At 42.7% G+C, this 14,763-nt stretch overlaps 1 protein-coding gene and 1 pseudogene across 2 annotated transcripts; one reads left to right on the top strand and one right to left on the bottom strand.

Moving 5' to 3' along the window:
• Positions 1–1,914: 1,914 nt before the first annotated feature.
• tsh (teashirt) lies at positions 1,915–11,409 on the top strand. Its single transcript, XM_020953812.2, has 3 exons — positions 1,915–3,502; positions 7,602–11,010; positions 11,197–11,409. Exons 1-2 carry the CDS (start codon positions 3,450–3,452, stop codon positions 10,510–10,512), a joined length of 2,964 nt encoding a protein of 987 aa, XP_020809471.2. The 5' UTR covers positions 1,915–3,449; the 3' UTR covers positions 10,513–11,010; positions 11,197–11,409.
• Positions 11,389–12,109, bottom strand: LOC110185025 (ER membrane protein complex subunit 7 homolog pseudogene; annotated as a pseudogene). The gene has a single exon (XR_015271509.1). The product of XR_015271509.1 is annotated as an ER membrane protein complex subunit 7 homolog pseudogene (transcript).
• Between the last annotated feature and the right edge of the window lie 2,654 nt (positions 12,110–14,763).

Raw genomic sequence — 14,763 nt, 5'->3', positions numbered from 1 at the left:
TAAGACGTTGGCCAAGAAATACAGCTTAACCTAAAAATAAATACCAATAATTATCTGCGCCATCGTCAATTGTTGAATACTTTTAATGGCAACACAGAAATTGCACACAAAATATTAATGGAAAACTTTATAGAAGCCAGTATTTAGGATAGAAAGTCCGAAGAAATAAGAATCCCTATGATTCCTACACACGATAATTGAATTTAAATTAATTCAATTCCCAAATAATTTACATACACATATCTATGTACATTTGTACATCTCTATGTATATTGCAAAGGTTGAAAATAAATTGAGACTGAAGAAAGCATGTAGCCCTATTAGCTTATTATGTGTACATATTGGTTTTTTAATTTCAAAATTTGAATAGTATAATAATTGAACAATTTGAAATGGATTCTAAGCCATTCGCCAATTTAAACCTCAACCTTCGGTACCTATTAAAAAGGAATCATTGGAGTTAAAGATTAAAGGAGGCGTTACTGGTAATATTTTAACCCCAAACAACCCACATTTCTAAATATATATAAAACATGTGTTAAAGCTACAGCTACCCTTTACCCAAATGAACTTAGCTAATTCAGTTTATGGACTTATGCTTGAATTTATAAGAAACTTTAAATAAACAGAGCTAAAGGCTGATGAATGACAAAATGTTGCTAGGAACATTCTGCACCACTCGTAAGTGACAGGGAATGTTGCTGGGAACTTGTTGCGCTTCACCAATTGGTGCTACCAACACAAGTGTTGCATAATAAATATACTAAATAACTATAATTTTTTATGAATTAAATACTTATTTTCCGATTTAATCAAATTATTAGAAAATGCAGCGCGCAAGTTCCATTAAATTACTCTATGTATGAGTACATATTACCTATATAAATAAACCATCAAAATGAAAGCCTTACATATTTTCCTGAGCACTTTTAAGTTTAGATCAAACATTTATTAAACTTCAAATAAAGCGAATTCTTCGGAATGCGAAGACAGGACTTCAGGTCATAAAAGTGTGACAACCGAGAGGGACTTTCAGTTAGCAGCAGAAGTGTCGCTAATTTAATTGTTTTCGCAGCCAAAAGCTAAAAGCAAAAAAACTGAAAAGTGGTTCCAGGCGAAAAAAGGAATCAACCCCATCTCCCATCTCTTTCACGACAACCCTACCTCTCTCGCTCACTCTCCCTCACGCTCTTTCGCATGGCAATGCAACGAAACAAAAGAAGACAAAAAGGAAAACAGAGAGACTGACATGTCCAGTGGAGCGAATCCACGGAGAAGAAACTGCAGAGAAGCGGACAATAGGTGACAGCGCAGCAGTCAAAGGGGGGCTGACAGAAAGACAGAAGGACGAGAGAGCGAGAGGGCAGAGCTGCTCTGCTCAAAGTGACGAGCTAAAATTTCTATTTATTTACCACGAAAAAAACAGTGCAAGAAAGAAAGGCAACAATTTGCATACATATACATATGTATGTACATTCGTATGTATGTATATAGTACATACCATACAAATGTATTCGCAAACATACACTGTGTGGGAGCAGGACAGCGCATGCCATGAACTGTCATAAATCTTAATCGGAGTGATGGAATCGGAATCGGTATAAAACGAACGAAACAAGAATCAAAAAAAGGGTGACGAAGAACGACAAAACAGATTTCACACATTTTCGGTGCGAGCGCGATAGCACTATTCGCCGCCCTCTTTTATTTCATTTCGTTTCGCTCACTAAATTTCCCCTGTTCCGTTCCCATGCGTTCACTTGTAAACAATTCCAATTGGCGCGCAGGGGAAATGATCGCCACGGCGCAGGCTCGCTCTTGCTGGTATCGCGCTCTCTCTCTCTCTGTCTCTGGCTCTCGCCCTCTCTGTTCATGTTCCAAGCTTTTACTGCTCTGCTGCTGGCTTTTCTCTTCAGTTTACAAGAAACCGTTACAGCGTACGATCATGCGAGAAAAGCTCAGCGGCGTTTAGGAAAACACGGTAATTAATTAGCCGAGTGCAGCGCTGCCAGCGTGCGCGAGCGAGACAGCAGCACATTTAATCACGGTGACAGCCAGCTGTCCGTGTCCGTGCCTGTGTGTGTGAGTGAGTGAGTCTGCCCGTGTGTGGGTGGGAAAGTGCGCAGCCGTCGCTTAAACGCAAAATCGAATCAGAAATTGCCGTCGCCAAAAACGCGAGCTTCGTGTTCGCTCGTCAAAAGAGCAGCGCAGCTTCCCAATCGCGCGTCTCTGCTTTGACTTCCCTTCGTTACCTACTCCGCCGCACCGTCCGCCTCCACCCGCCGCCATCAGCATCAGCATCGTCACCGTCACGTCTTCTTCCCTCTTCTACTTCATTTTTTTGGTATCAATCAGCGGCTGCGGCAGAGCGGCAGCGCAGCGTTGTTGTTGCTGTTGCTGTTGTTGTCTGTCAGTTTGACAGCGGCAGCGGGCAGCGGGCAGCGCAGCGGCAGAGGAACGCCGCAAAGAAGAAGAGCCAGGGGTTAGTGACGAAAGAATCCAGCCGACAGAACTCATTCGCTTTTCGACGCTCATTCGCCTTTCGACTCTCAAACGTGTAACGACGGAATCCGGATGAAACCAACACAGGCACACAGCGCGAGCGAAGTGGGAGAGCGATTCGCGTGTTCCGTAAAAAATAACAACAAATACCAAGTGTGATAGGAATAAAAAGAATAGACGGAGGAAAGTCAAGGAGTCCGAAGTATTTTTCGAGGAGCAGCAGCCGCCATATCTAGTCAAAATTGGAAAACAAGAACTTTCGAACGAATATGTTTGATCAAGACTGAATAACCACGCGATTAAAGAAGTAATCTAACCCAAACACAAATGGTTCAACAAAGTATACGTAAAACAACCACAAATTATAATAATATACCACATAAAAATATATATTTATTGAATTAAAATAAATAATTAAAACTAAAAAGAAACTGAAACAAATATTTATGTATATTTAAACGGTATTTTGCTCACCACATCAACCTACACTCACATAAATGATGTAAAAACCAGTTACTTAAACAAATCAACAAAACCTAAACGAAGTATACGATTCAATGCAATTATTAAATTAAATTTAAACTTACAAAATACAAAACGCCTCGAAACAAAACAAATATTTAAAACTACATTTTTGTCTGCCATACGAGAAAAAAGAATATATATGTATATGTAATTAAAATAAAAACACAAAATTAAACAAAGTTATACGCTACAACAACAAATTCTATACGATAACGTACCAAGTGCAAAACAAAATAAATTCAAAATAACAAAAACCAAATTTATGAATATTGTGTCAAATTAAAATTAAGTTTAGTACTTCAATTTATAACGCCACCAGCAAACTTTAGGGATAGTTTGCTACAAAATAAAAAAAAAACAAAAATCCAATACAAAACTCATCTAAGTTACGAAAACTCGTCAAAATTCAGCAAAATTTAAATATGTTGCACGAGGCTCTGATGCTCGAGATCTACAGACAGGCGCTAAATGCCGGGTAAGTGTCATTATCTTTATAGAAATGTCAATATTCTATAGGTGAAACTATGAGTTCTTTTTGAAAAGTGATTATCTTTAAATGTGGTTAATTAAAAAATGGAAATTTATAGGTGAGGGAATAAGCCAGAGTTATAAACCAGATCGAGATGTGCAATTTGTTTTATAAGATAAAGCAAATGAAACCTTTATCTCATATTTGTGTTGTTTGAAAACCTATTTATATTTAGTTATAAATGATGTTTATATGATATGAAACTTATTTGAGAGAGCAAGATATTTCTTTAATATTATATATAAAGCACAATATTCGTTTATTAAGTGAATTTTAGGTAAAAACTTTTTTGCAAATGTATTTAATCTTGAATCAAACTTGAATTTCGTGAGTCAACAGATAGTTCTTAGTTATAAAACATAGACATTAAATATATTTAAAAATCATACACTCGACACCCATTCATCATCCACAAATAGAACCAGAGCACACACATATTTGACGATTTTTATCAGATCTTTTCGGTTTTCCGTTGTGTCACTCCGTGGAGCTGATAGCCGAAATGGTTGAATGGGCCATTAAAATATTACTTTAGACTCTCGGCCAAATCGGCCAAATAAATATATCAAGAAATTATGATTTCATAGCCAGCGGAGAGCTGGGAGAACCGCTGATGATTGGCACCAGCGTCCTCGACGTCGGCGCAGCACACCTGTCGTTATAAATTCAGCCCCACGCCAATGGAGGCCCATATATCACAACACCCACCCCTCGGAATCGGAATGAGAGCGCAACAGTTCCCCGTGTGGAAACCGAAAAGTATTGATTTACTGTAAAGGCGCACATTGGGAAAACCAGAACCCCCGATCGATCGATGGAACAAGAGTCTTTATCAAATTGTAAAGTGCAAGCGAAAAGCTTAATTTGCGATTTGTGGAAGGGGTTAATGCGTTCGGAAAATTTGGCAGAGCTGTGATGATCTATCTTTGGGTTATTAATTTGTGTCTAAGCGTTTCTGTATCTGTGCGTGCCTAAACAAGTTTGAGATACATTTTTGAGTTCGCACCAAATGCGAGCAAATATAAGTAAGTTGCAAGTTTAGAACTGGTTTTTCGATGGTGAACTGAAGGGGTGTAATTGGGGGACTTAACTTATGAAGTGCGACAAATTGTCAAAGATAGCTTTGCATAAATACATTCATATATGTATGTAGTATGTATGTTTATATCGAACGATTTCCCAAGATTTTTCCAAGGCGACGAGGTAGGCAACCGAATTGAATAAATCAAATGAAAAGTGAAAAACTCAAAATGCGCTTCGCTCTGTTTGCCATCTTTTTTCCCACTACCTCTCTCTCACTCTCTCTGTCTTAGTCAGAGTGTATGTGTGTGTGTACAAGTGTGTGTGTTCCTATTACGGTAAAGATTTATGTTCACAATTTGCCGCTGATTTGTGTGCTTGTGTCCGTGTCTCGAGATCCTACTAGTGTGTGTTACTTTGTTACCTTAACGGATTAGTAATGCCTTAGTTTTTGTTTACCAAGTACAGTGCGTTGTGTTAGTAATGTCTTTAAAGAATTAAGAATTGTCAAATGTCTTAAAAACATTATAAACAAAATACAAAAGGAATATTGCTTGTATTTAAATAGATCAATTTTTTTTTATTTATATGTAAACAATTGTTTATCCCAGTCTAACTTAAATAAATTAACATGATTCGATTTGAAAATTGATGGTTAAGTCCTTCAGACTGTCCAATAAACAAGAATAACCGTTTAAAAATATGAATATATTTTAATACAAATACCTATCAATGCTCTCTGTAAGTGTTTTAAATACTTTAAATACAAGTTGATAATCAATTTTAACTCAATAGTAAATGTTATAGTGCTTAACACATGGAAAAACAGTGGAATAAAATCCTTTTTAAACATAACTTTGTAGAAATACTAATTGTACTTCCATGATTTAAATGATTAATGTTATATCTAACGCAACTTGAATACTAAACTGTTTTAAATATTTAAAACAATAAACACAAATAGCTTTGTGCTACATTGTTTTAAAATGTATTAATTTCTTTAAATGTATGAACTATAAATATAAAATTCGAACTAATGAGACATAAGCTTGTCCTACAGGTCTAAAAACTTAGTTATTTGAAATTTTGTTGTTTTGACTTGCTCTAAAATTGACCCCAAATGTATCTAAAATATTGTACGTTTAATGCCAGAACACACTGTACTTGAAACACTGCTTCCACTGACACCGTATATGCAGATGCATATCAACCTGTAACTCTCTCAATTATTAATGAGACTCGTAATTAACTGCACTTGGCGGAGCTGCGTATACATATAAATCATTTTGATTTAAGCTTAATCGAATAACGAGATTGCAGATTATGATATGCTTCCAGAAGGGGGTGAGGGGGAAAAACTAGTTGTCGGGAATGTTGCTAAATGCTGATGGAAAGAGGAATGAAGCCGCCACAAAAAATGCTTTGTATGCGGGCTTAATCGTCGCGTGCAATCTGGATAGCTAATTAGCGGTGAGCGATCGGGGCGAGTTTGTAATAAGTTATATTACTAATAACTATCTTTGATAAGCTGTCACCTGGCAGGTGACTGACTGAGTTGGAAGCACCTTCCCAGCATTAAGCCACACTGCACATGAATCAGATTTCCTTGACGGTCCCTAAGACCGCATCAATTTCGGACTTAGGCCCACCCGATCTATGTATATAGTGTGTACTATCCATCAATTAAAGAACTCGACCGATGACAAACCTCCGCCGATTCCGAACAACTTAATGCCGGTGTTAAGGAGTTTGTTTTATTCCGCTGAGCGATCGGTCGTCACACAATGGCACATGACAAATTACGGACAGCCGAATCTCTGGGCAAACATGCCGATTTAACGCGATATTAGTCCCATTGAAATCGAAATCGAGGCACATTAACTCTTTGTTATTGACCAACCTCAGCTGTTTCCTCTTTCAAAAGCAAAAGCAGCCCCACAACGCCCACGAGCAATCATCAAAAAAGTATAGCATACATATATCTACATCGATATGTGTACATATATAAGTCAATCAGACAATCATTCAAAACAAGCTAAACGAAATCCGGCGAATTATGTTTCTGTGAAATATTTTCAAAGCAAACAATCGGAGGTTATAAAATATTATATATGGTTTCAATTTGAACGTTACTACACAGTCGAAAAATAGTCGGAATCAAGGAAATACAATAAAATTCGGCAAATCATTTTCCTTATTATTTCTCTGCCTTTTGAGTGGAAATAAAATGGGTTTTATTTATTTCTATTTATGTACATTTATGATCTGGCCAATTAATTTATGCAAACTATGCGGAATGTGTGTGTGTGGCTGAATGATAATTGCCGCCGCCGCCGATTTAGTCAGATCTTTTGGATTTCATCTCGAAGATGCTGATTATGATCGGCTTTGCTCATAACTCACGCCCCGATCTCGAATTAAACGCCATTGTTCCATATTGACTTTTACGACCCTCGTCAGGGGGGAGGACACAGCTGGCCGCGACAGAGAGTTTAATTTCTGGTACATATTCCGTTTTGGTTTATGGCGCTCTGAGATTTGAATAACAAATCGAAATGTTGACATATGTTTGCCATTGTTGTTGGACTCCCGAATGATTTAGCACATCGAATCGAAGTGTATATGGATTTCGAATGCTCCTCATTGCTTGTCTACCGGTTTGCTCTATAGGGTTGAAAGGTAGAAAGAAGATCGGCTTGTGAAAGTCACTATCTGGTGGCAAAAAGGGAGAGAGAAAGCTTTATTTTGCGCTTGCCACTCTTGGCTTTATTGAGCTATTTCGGATTAATGTATTGCTGATTAGGTCTTAATGATGGGCTTTATCTTTTGTCTGAATTAAAATAGAGGTCAAAAGCATTGACGTACTAATCCCATTACTAATCGAAAGTGATATGAAACGTTATCTTGTATAGAGAAATTCCTAAAAAGTAATAGTCTATTACACCCTAGAACGAGTCATTATACCTCAATCCCATTTAACAATTGTTTATTTCAATAATTAACTTCTGAATTCCTTTATTTACAGCGCTCTGCCCACAGCTCGTCCCCGCTCCACGGAGTCGGCAAATTCCAGCGAACGGTGTCCATCGCACGATTCCAACTCGTCGGACAATGGTGGTGGCGGTGGCGGTGGTGGTGGTGGCTCTGGCAGCGGCAGTGCGGTGGGTCAGCGCATGGATGCCGCAGCCATGTCCGCCGGCATGATGCCCGGGCCCTCCCTTCATCCAACATTCCCGGCTGTGCCGCAATCTCTTCCCGCCCAGCCGCCCTCGATGGAGGCGTACCTGCACATGGTGGCGGCGGCTGCCCAGCAATATGGATTCCCGCTGGCGGCAGCCGCAGCGGCGGGGGCGGGCCCACGCCTACCTCTGCCACTGCCCAATGAGGCGTCTGCTCCATTTAAACTGCCTCCGCAAGCCTCGCCGACAGCATCATCGAGCAACCACTCGGAAGCTCTGGACTTTCGCACCAATCTATATGGACGGGCGGAATCGGCAGAGCCACCGGCTTCCGAGGGCGAGGAAGAGGACTTCGATGATGGCGCCAACAATCCCCTCGATCTCTCTGTGGGCACCCGGAAGCGTGGCCACGACTCGGAGCCACAGTTACTGGGTCACATCCAGGTGAAAAAGATGTTCAAGTCGGATAGTCCGCCCGCGAATCCGGGGCCTGCCACGCCCACAGCCAGCCAGTTGCTGCCAGGAGTAAATCCATATTTGGCGGCCGTGGCAGCGGCCAATATATTCCGGGCGGGTCAATTCCCAGACTGGAATGGCAAGAGTGATCTGGTTGTGGATCCCCTGGAGAAGATGTCCGACATTGTGAAGGGAGGAGCAGGAGGAGGAGGAGGAGCGGGTGGCCTGAGCAGCAAGGAGAAGATGCACTCGTCGTCCAAGGCCACGCCACCACAAGCAGCAGCAGCACCACCGCCAAAGAGTCCCGTTCAGTCGGCATCCAGCCATCAGAATTCCGAGTCAGGAGGAGCTGGAAGTGGCAGCGGGGGCGTGACCAAGGCCAGGCACAACATTTGGCAGTCGCACTGGCAGAACAAGGGAGTGGCCAGCTCCGTGTTCCGGTGTGTGTGGTGCAAGCAGAGCTTCCCCACCCTGGAGGCCCTCACCACCCACATGAAGGACAGCAAGCACTGTGGGGTCAATGTGCCGCCCTTCGGCAATCTGCCGAGTAACAATCCCCAGCAGCAGCACCATCAGCACCACCAGCATCCAGCTCCTCCGCCGCCACCGCAGAACCACAATCTGAGGAAGCAGGGTGGCTCCGGCAGCGGCTCGAACCACTCACCATCTGCGAACGTTAAGAATGCCTTCCAGTATCGAGGAGACCCACCCACGCCGCTGCCCAGGAAATTGGTTCGCGGCCAGAACGTTTGGCTGGGCAAGGGTGTGGAGCAGGCCATGCAGATCCTCAAGTGCATGCGGTGCGGCGAGAGCTTCCGTTCCCTCGGAGAAATGACCAAGCATATGCAGGAGACGCAGCACTACACGAATATTCTCTCCCAGGAACAGAGCATCTCCATCAAGTCGGCCAATTCCAATTCCAATTCGGATGCCAAGGAGAGCCAGAACAGCCTCAGTTCGGAGGAGAGTCGGACTCTGAGTGCTGTGCTCACCTGCAAGGTGTGTGACAAGGCATTCAGCTCCCTGGGGGATCTGAGCAACCACATGGCCAAAAACAATCACTATGCTGAACCCCTGTTGCAGTCCGCTGGAGCTCGCAAGCGACCGGCGCCCAAGAAGCGCGAGAAATCGCTGCCGGTGAGGAAACTCCTCGAAATGAAGGGTGGAGCCTCGAACCAGGAGGATCTGGCTGCCGAAAAGTCCGCAGTGCAAGGAAAGCCCGGCCTGGGACCCGGTGGCGGTGATAAAAACGATGCCGCTCTCTTTGCCGAGCGCATGAGGCAGTACATCACGGGTGTGAAATCCCCCGAAGAAATGGCCAAAGTGGCGGCTGCTCAACTCCTCGCCAAAAACAAGTCCCCCGAGTTGGTGGAACAGAAGAATGGTGGGGCCAAGGCCGCTCCTGGGGCATCCTCCGTGCTAAGTGCCATCGAGCAGATGTTCACCACCAGCTTCGACACACCGCCCAGACACGCCAGCCTGCCAGCGAGTAGTCCATCCAACTCATCCACCAAAAACACATCGCCAGTGGCCTCCAGCATATTGAAGCGCCTGGGAATCGATGAGACTGTGGACTACAACAAGCCCCTGATTGACACCAATGATCCGTATTACCAGCACTACAGGTACACCAGCAGCGAGCGGAGCGGCAGTGAGTGCAGTGCAGAGGCCCGGCCGCGACTGGACGCTCCTCCCACTCCCGAGAAGCAGCATCCGGCGGGGTTGGAGGAGGAGTCCTCCAAACCTGTGATCAAGCAAGAGAGGGAGCACACAGAGCCCGCCGAGTCCATCAAAATGGAGATCAAGTCTGAGGTGGAAGGGGACGAGCAGCCGATTGAGGCTGACGAGCCTTCCAAAATGGAGACCACTTTGGTGAATGGCACCGCTGCCATCAACAATAACAACAACAACGTGGAAAGGAGCTCACCAAAGACACCCTCCTCGTCATCGGCAGCCAGTCCTCAGGCCAGGTTGCTGCTGCCACCCAGGAGTCCGGCCGAGAGCCAGCGATCCGTTACACCCAAGTCACCCGCCTCCAGTCACAAGTCCTACGACGGCAGCTCCGAGGGCAACACCAAGAAGTATCCCAGTGACTCCCTGAACGCCCTATCCTCCATGTTCGACTCCCTGGGCAGCAGTGGTGGCGCAGGAGGCGGTGGCAACACCAGAGCGAAGCTGGTTGCTGCGGCAGCTGCTGCTGCTGCAGGTGGATCCGAGTCTCCGGAAAATCTCAGCGGCAGCGGCGGAAACTCACTGGCGGCCCTGCGACAATTCTGCGTGAAGAAGGAGAAGACCGCCTAAAAGTCCGCAAAAGACGAGACGAAAAGCGAAATCGAATCGAATCGTTTGCCTTGTTTTCGTTGTTTCGAGAAAAACACATTTTCAACATTTTTGGTTTGCCAACGCCGCCGCCTCGCCTCCGCCCCATTGAATCCGCCGAAGCCCACCATCAGTGTCCAGGGTTCAGGGTGTGTTTTGGGTTTGGCCTTGGGTCACACGGAAGAAGCCATTACTATGGCCACATTGGCCATGCCTCTTGTCCGTGAAATGTGTGATGTGATGGCAGGCATGGACGACATTTTGTTTAAAACCAGACAAGGACACCGAAAAGTGCATAGAGGACTTTACCCGCAGAATTGGCGAGGATCGGTGCTGTAAAGCTGGAAAGATTAGAATGAAATAATCACAGATTCGACGCCCGGCGAGTGGACTGGGGGGGGGTCTTGTTACCCAAAACGATTCCTGCCGCGTCCTGTTCCCCCGGCTCTTCAGCGGAGTAGCAAGGCCTACTTTTTCAAGGTAACTATTGCTCTGGTCTCAATGGTTTTTTAATGTAGAGATTGTCTTAATTGTAACTTGTTTTTAACTAGTAAATGAATCCGTTTAATTTTTGTTGAAATAATTATGTAACTGTATAATAATAATCATGTTATACTATTTTTGAGACGGCATATTAATATCCTCGTTTTCTTCTTACCATTTCAGGATGCAATACTTGAGAATCCTTGAAAGACTTTCGGCTTGACAGGCTGGTCGATTGCGGAATAGAGTACAAGACGAGTCCTTTAACCCGAAAACACACACACAGGAGTCCTTATCAGGGCTGCCACATGCCTAGGCAATGAGTTATGTAATTGGAAAAGAGAGAGAACATTGTGATCAAATAAAAGAATACCGTTTTTATGGAATTAACAAAAAGTTCAACAATATTTTATTGCGCTTTCTTTCGGGGCTTCTCGGTGATTTCCAATTGTTCTGGGTTAGATGTTCCTGAAAGATATGAGGACAACATGTCGCAAAGGTCCGGCATTTCCTTCATTTTCGGAAACTGGATGTTGTCCAGCTCCTTCTTGGTCTCTGGATCATTGATCACCATCGGCAGAATGATTATGCACAGCATTGGCACGAGCATGGAAAGCACCAAAGGACTCAGAAGGACATCGATTAGGTGCCACTGCTCTCGGACATAAAAATAATTGCGTCGAAAAAGTGGTTGCAAACGCAGAGGATAAGGCAACTGACGGAGCATCGATGGTTGGCTGTAGCTCACACTGCGAGCGCGGATCTTTCCCTTTCCGTTGATCTCCACCCTTACGGGCTGGAAGTAAATGTCCGGATGATGCACCTCCAGAACGTGGCTTCCATTCGGCAGTCCACTTATTGTGAAGAGTCCATTCGATCGCACAAATCCCTTGAACTGGCCACTATTGATCGATAGGCTTATATCCCGCATATGTAGTTTCGGGCTTAGGTCCTTCAACGGTCTTAGGATGACTCCCTCAATGGTGTAAAGAGCTTCATCATCGAATTCGGGAGCACATTGCGAGTCCAAATCGTGGAATGTATAGGCGCCATCAATGCACAATATGGATAGCACAAGTACAATAATTTTAAACATTTTTTGTTCCTGAATAAAAAGCTTTGCCTTGAACGCCTAAATTATGTGTTGGCTTTTTACTTGCAATTGAATTTTAAAGCAAAGATAATACAATTTATATACTTTTGTATTATATATATAGTACCTAAACACTTACGAGTGTTTTGGCCTGAAACATAATACAATCTCATGAAATGCCGACGGCAAATGGGCTTAGTCGGAGATCTTTTTTATCGATCGAATTCCAGCAATTGAAGCCTATTTAATGTGACTCATCGGTATGGAAAGGTCGGCGTCTGAAGATACCTAAACCCTTCTTCACCCGCTGCTACCAGAAGACTTCCCCAAGGCTTCTTTAGAGTCGTGACTCAAGCAACATTTGTTCAATCATCGAATGCCACATATGGCAGCATGTATGCATGTGGAGACACTGTGGCAAAAAACTCCCAAAAACCTGCCAAGGAGCTGCCACAAATTTGCACTTTTGATGAACGTTTTCGGCTTCTGTGCTGCCATGGATTTACCGCTGGAAAACATGTGCAATAATTTTCAATGTAGCAATTTTCACAAGTAGCTCGAGAGGCCTCAACAAGTGCTCAGCCATTTACCAATATAATTTCAGTCTGTCGAAAGGATCGAGCGCGTCGCAGGGCACCTTAGTGCCGTCATTATGGCAATTTCGTGTTCATCGTTTGATTTAGCGCCATCGCACCGGGTCCGGACCCGGACCCAGACCCAGACCCGGCGCAGGTCTATAGCCAGTTGTTTGTATTTAAATTAACCCGCCGCCGGATCGCTGTGCCCCCGATCCACGTCGTCAAGGCAGCAGCCATTAAACAGAGTCACTGTTTAGATATTGCCTCCGCGCTCCGATGACAGGCGCATGCGCATGGAAATATAAATTATGGTTAGCGACTACACGCTGGCCATATGGATCACACCGCGATCTACATCGATCCGCGGGATGGGATGGGATGGGATGGGAGTGGAGCACATCTGGGCAACATCGATGCAGATTAAGTTGCAACGAGTCGTCCAGTCAAACTGATCGTTGACTTTATAAAGAACAACGTTTGATGTGGCGTTAGATGGAATTTATGAAAGAGGTAAAGATATCAAACTTTCTTCATAATCGAAATTAGGATAGTTGAGAATTTTACTAGTTATATTTCATATAAATAGATACAAGTAAATAAGATAGTAAAAACTTTCTCAGGTTTATTGAATGAATGAATGAGAAAATGGTTTCCATACAGATGCCCAAACCTGCTATATTAATGATCTGTATGTTATCTGTCATATATGTATGTTACATATGTGCATATGTTGTAAATTGTTGAGTCTCGAATTAGGTTTAAAAAATCAAATCGACTATAAAAGAGTTGAAGAGTTTAAACACACCATAACTTGCTAAATGTAAATAGAAATATATAAATGTGACAAGTTCAAGATATACAGCTTTATAAGGTTTTACATACATTAATGGTTATGAATCGCAAGTACTAGTAGTAGTTAAAAACGTAAAAACGTAGAACATAAAAGCATTAGCTTTATTTTATGATTTACATTGAGTATATGAAGTATAGCCAGCATCTATTTTAGAACTGCATATTTTGCAGATCTGCAACACATCCAAGAGAATAAGATTCTTGAAATATAAATGTAATTTCATACTTGACACATGATTTATATAAAAAATGTGCAGTGACCCTAAAAGGTAGATTTTGATCAGGACAAAAGTAGTGAATTAGTTATACTTAAGCATTAAAACTGTTGACTAGTGTAAGAGACATTGAGTAAAACAATGAATACACAATTACTACAAAGATTTGAGCAATGAAAATATTTATTTCAAAAGTATGCGAATTACAAATTTACGAACTATGCTAAACAATAGAAGAAAAAAAGCCAATCTCCTTCCTATATGATAATGGATTATAAGAGGGTTTTAAAGAGTTTCCCAGTATTTCAACAATCATCAATGTTTTGTATAGATATCTTTGCTGGGGAAATAAAAGTAAACCTGATCTAACTGATAGCCCAGGTCAGTGTACAGTTTGTCTTACAAATGTTCTATAAATATTGCTAATCTAATCGAACAAAATGGTTCGAGAAAAAATGATCAATAGCGATCAAAAACAAAGTATAAATCAATCACGGGAATTGATAGCTAATGACTGATTTACAATGCAAGACTCATGTCTGTGTCATAAATTCCGCCAACACAATCATCATCATCACCATTGTCGTTCTTGTCGCTATCAGAAGGAAGAGTTTGGCATGACACAGAGCTGGCTTATCCCTATCGGTATATAGCTTTATTGCTCTATATTCACCTGTTCGCCGAGCTTTTAATAATAAAACAATTTGAGCGATTGCAAGATAATCGATTAATGACTTTGCCGCCGATAAGGCACAGAGATTTACTATTTCGATTGCGATCGCTAAGCGAGTCTCGTCCTTATCAGCTGGGCAGGATTGTCATCTGCAATAAATCAGGGCGAACGTGCCAAGCTCCCAAGCAAAATGCCCTCGGATAATGTGTACGCTACATTGCCCTGAGGACCCTTCATAACTGATTTGCTTGGAATTGTCGAAATCCGATTTTTTGGCTTCGTTTTTTATGACCAACAACAACATGATATTCCACAAAATCGAGGCCCACTGACGGCCAT

This window comes from Drosophila serrata, unplaced genomic scaffold (assembly GCF_035046125.1).
Source record: "Drosophila serrata isolate PLE 108 unplaced genomic scaffold, ASM3504612v1 contig_245, whole genome shotgun sequence".
Classification (NCBI taxonomy): Eukaryota; Metazoa; Arthropoda; class Insecta; order Diptera; family Drosophilidae; genus Drosophila; species Drosophila serrata.
The sequence above is the reverse complement of the archived record's forward strand: the minus strand, read 5'-3'. Positions and strand labels throughout refer to the sequence as shown.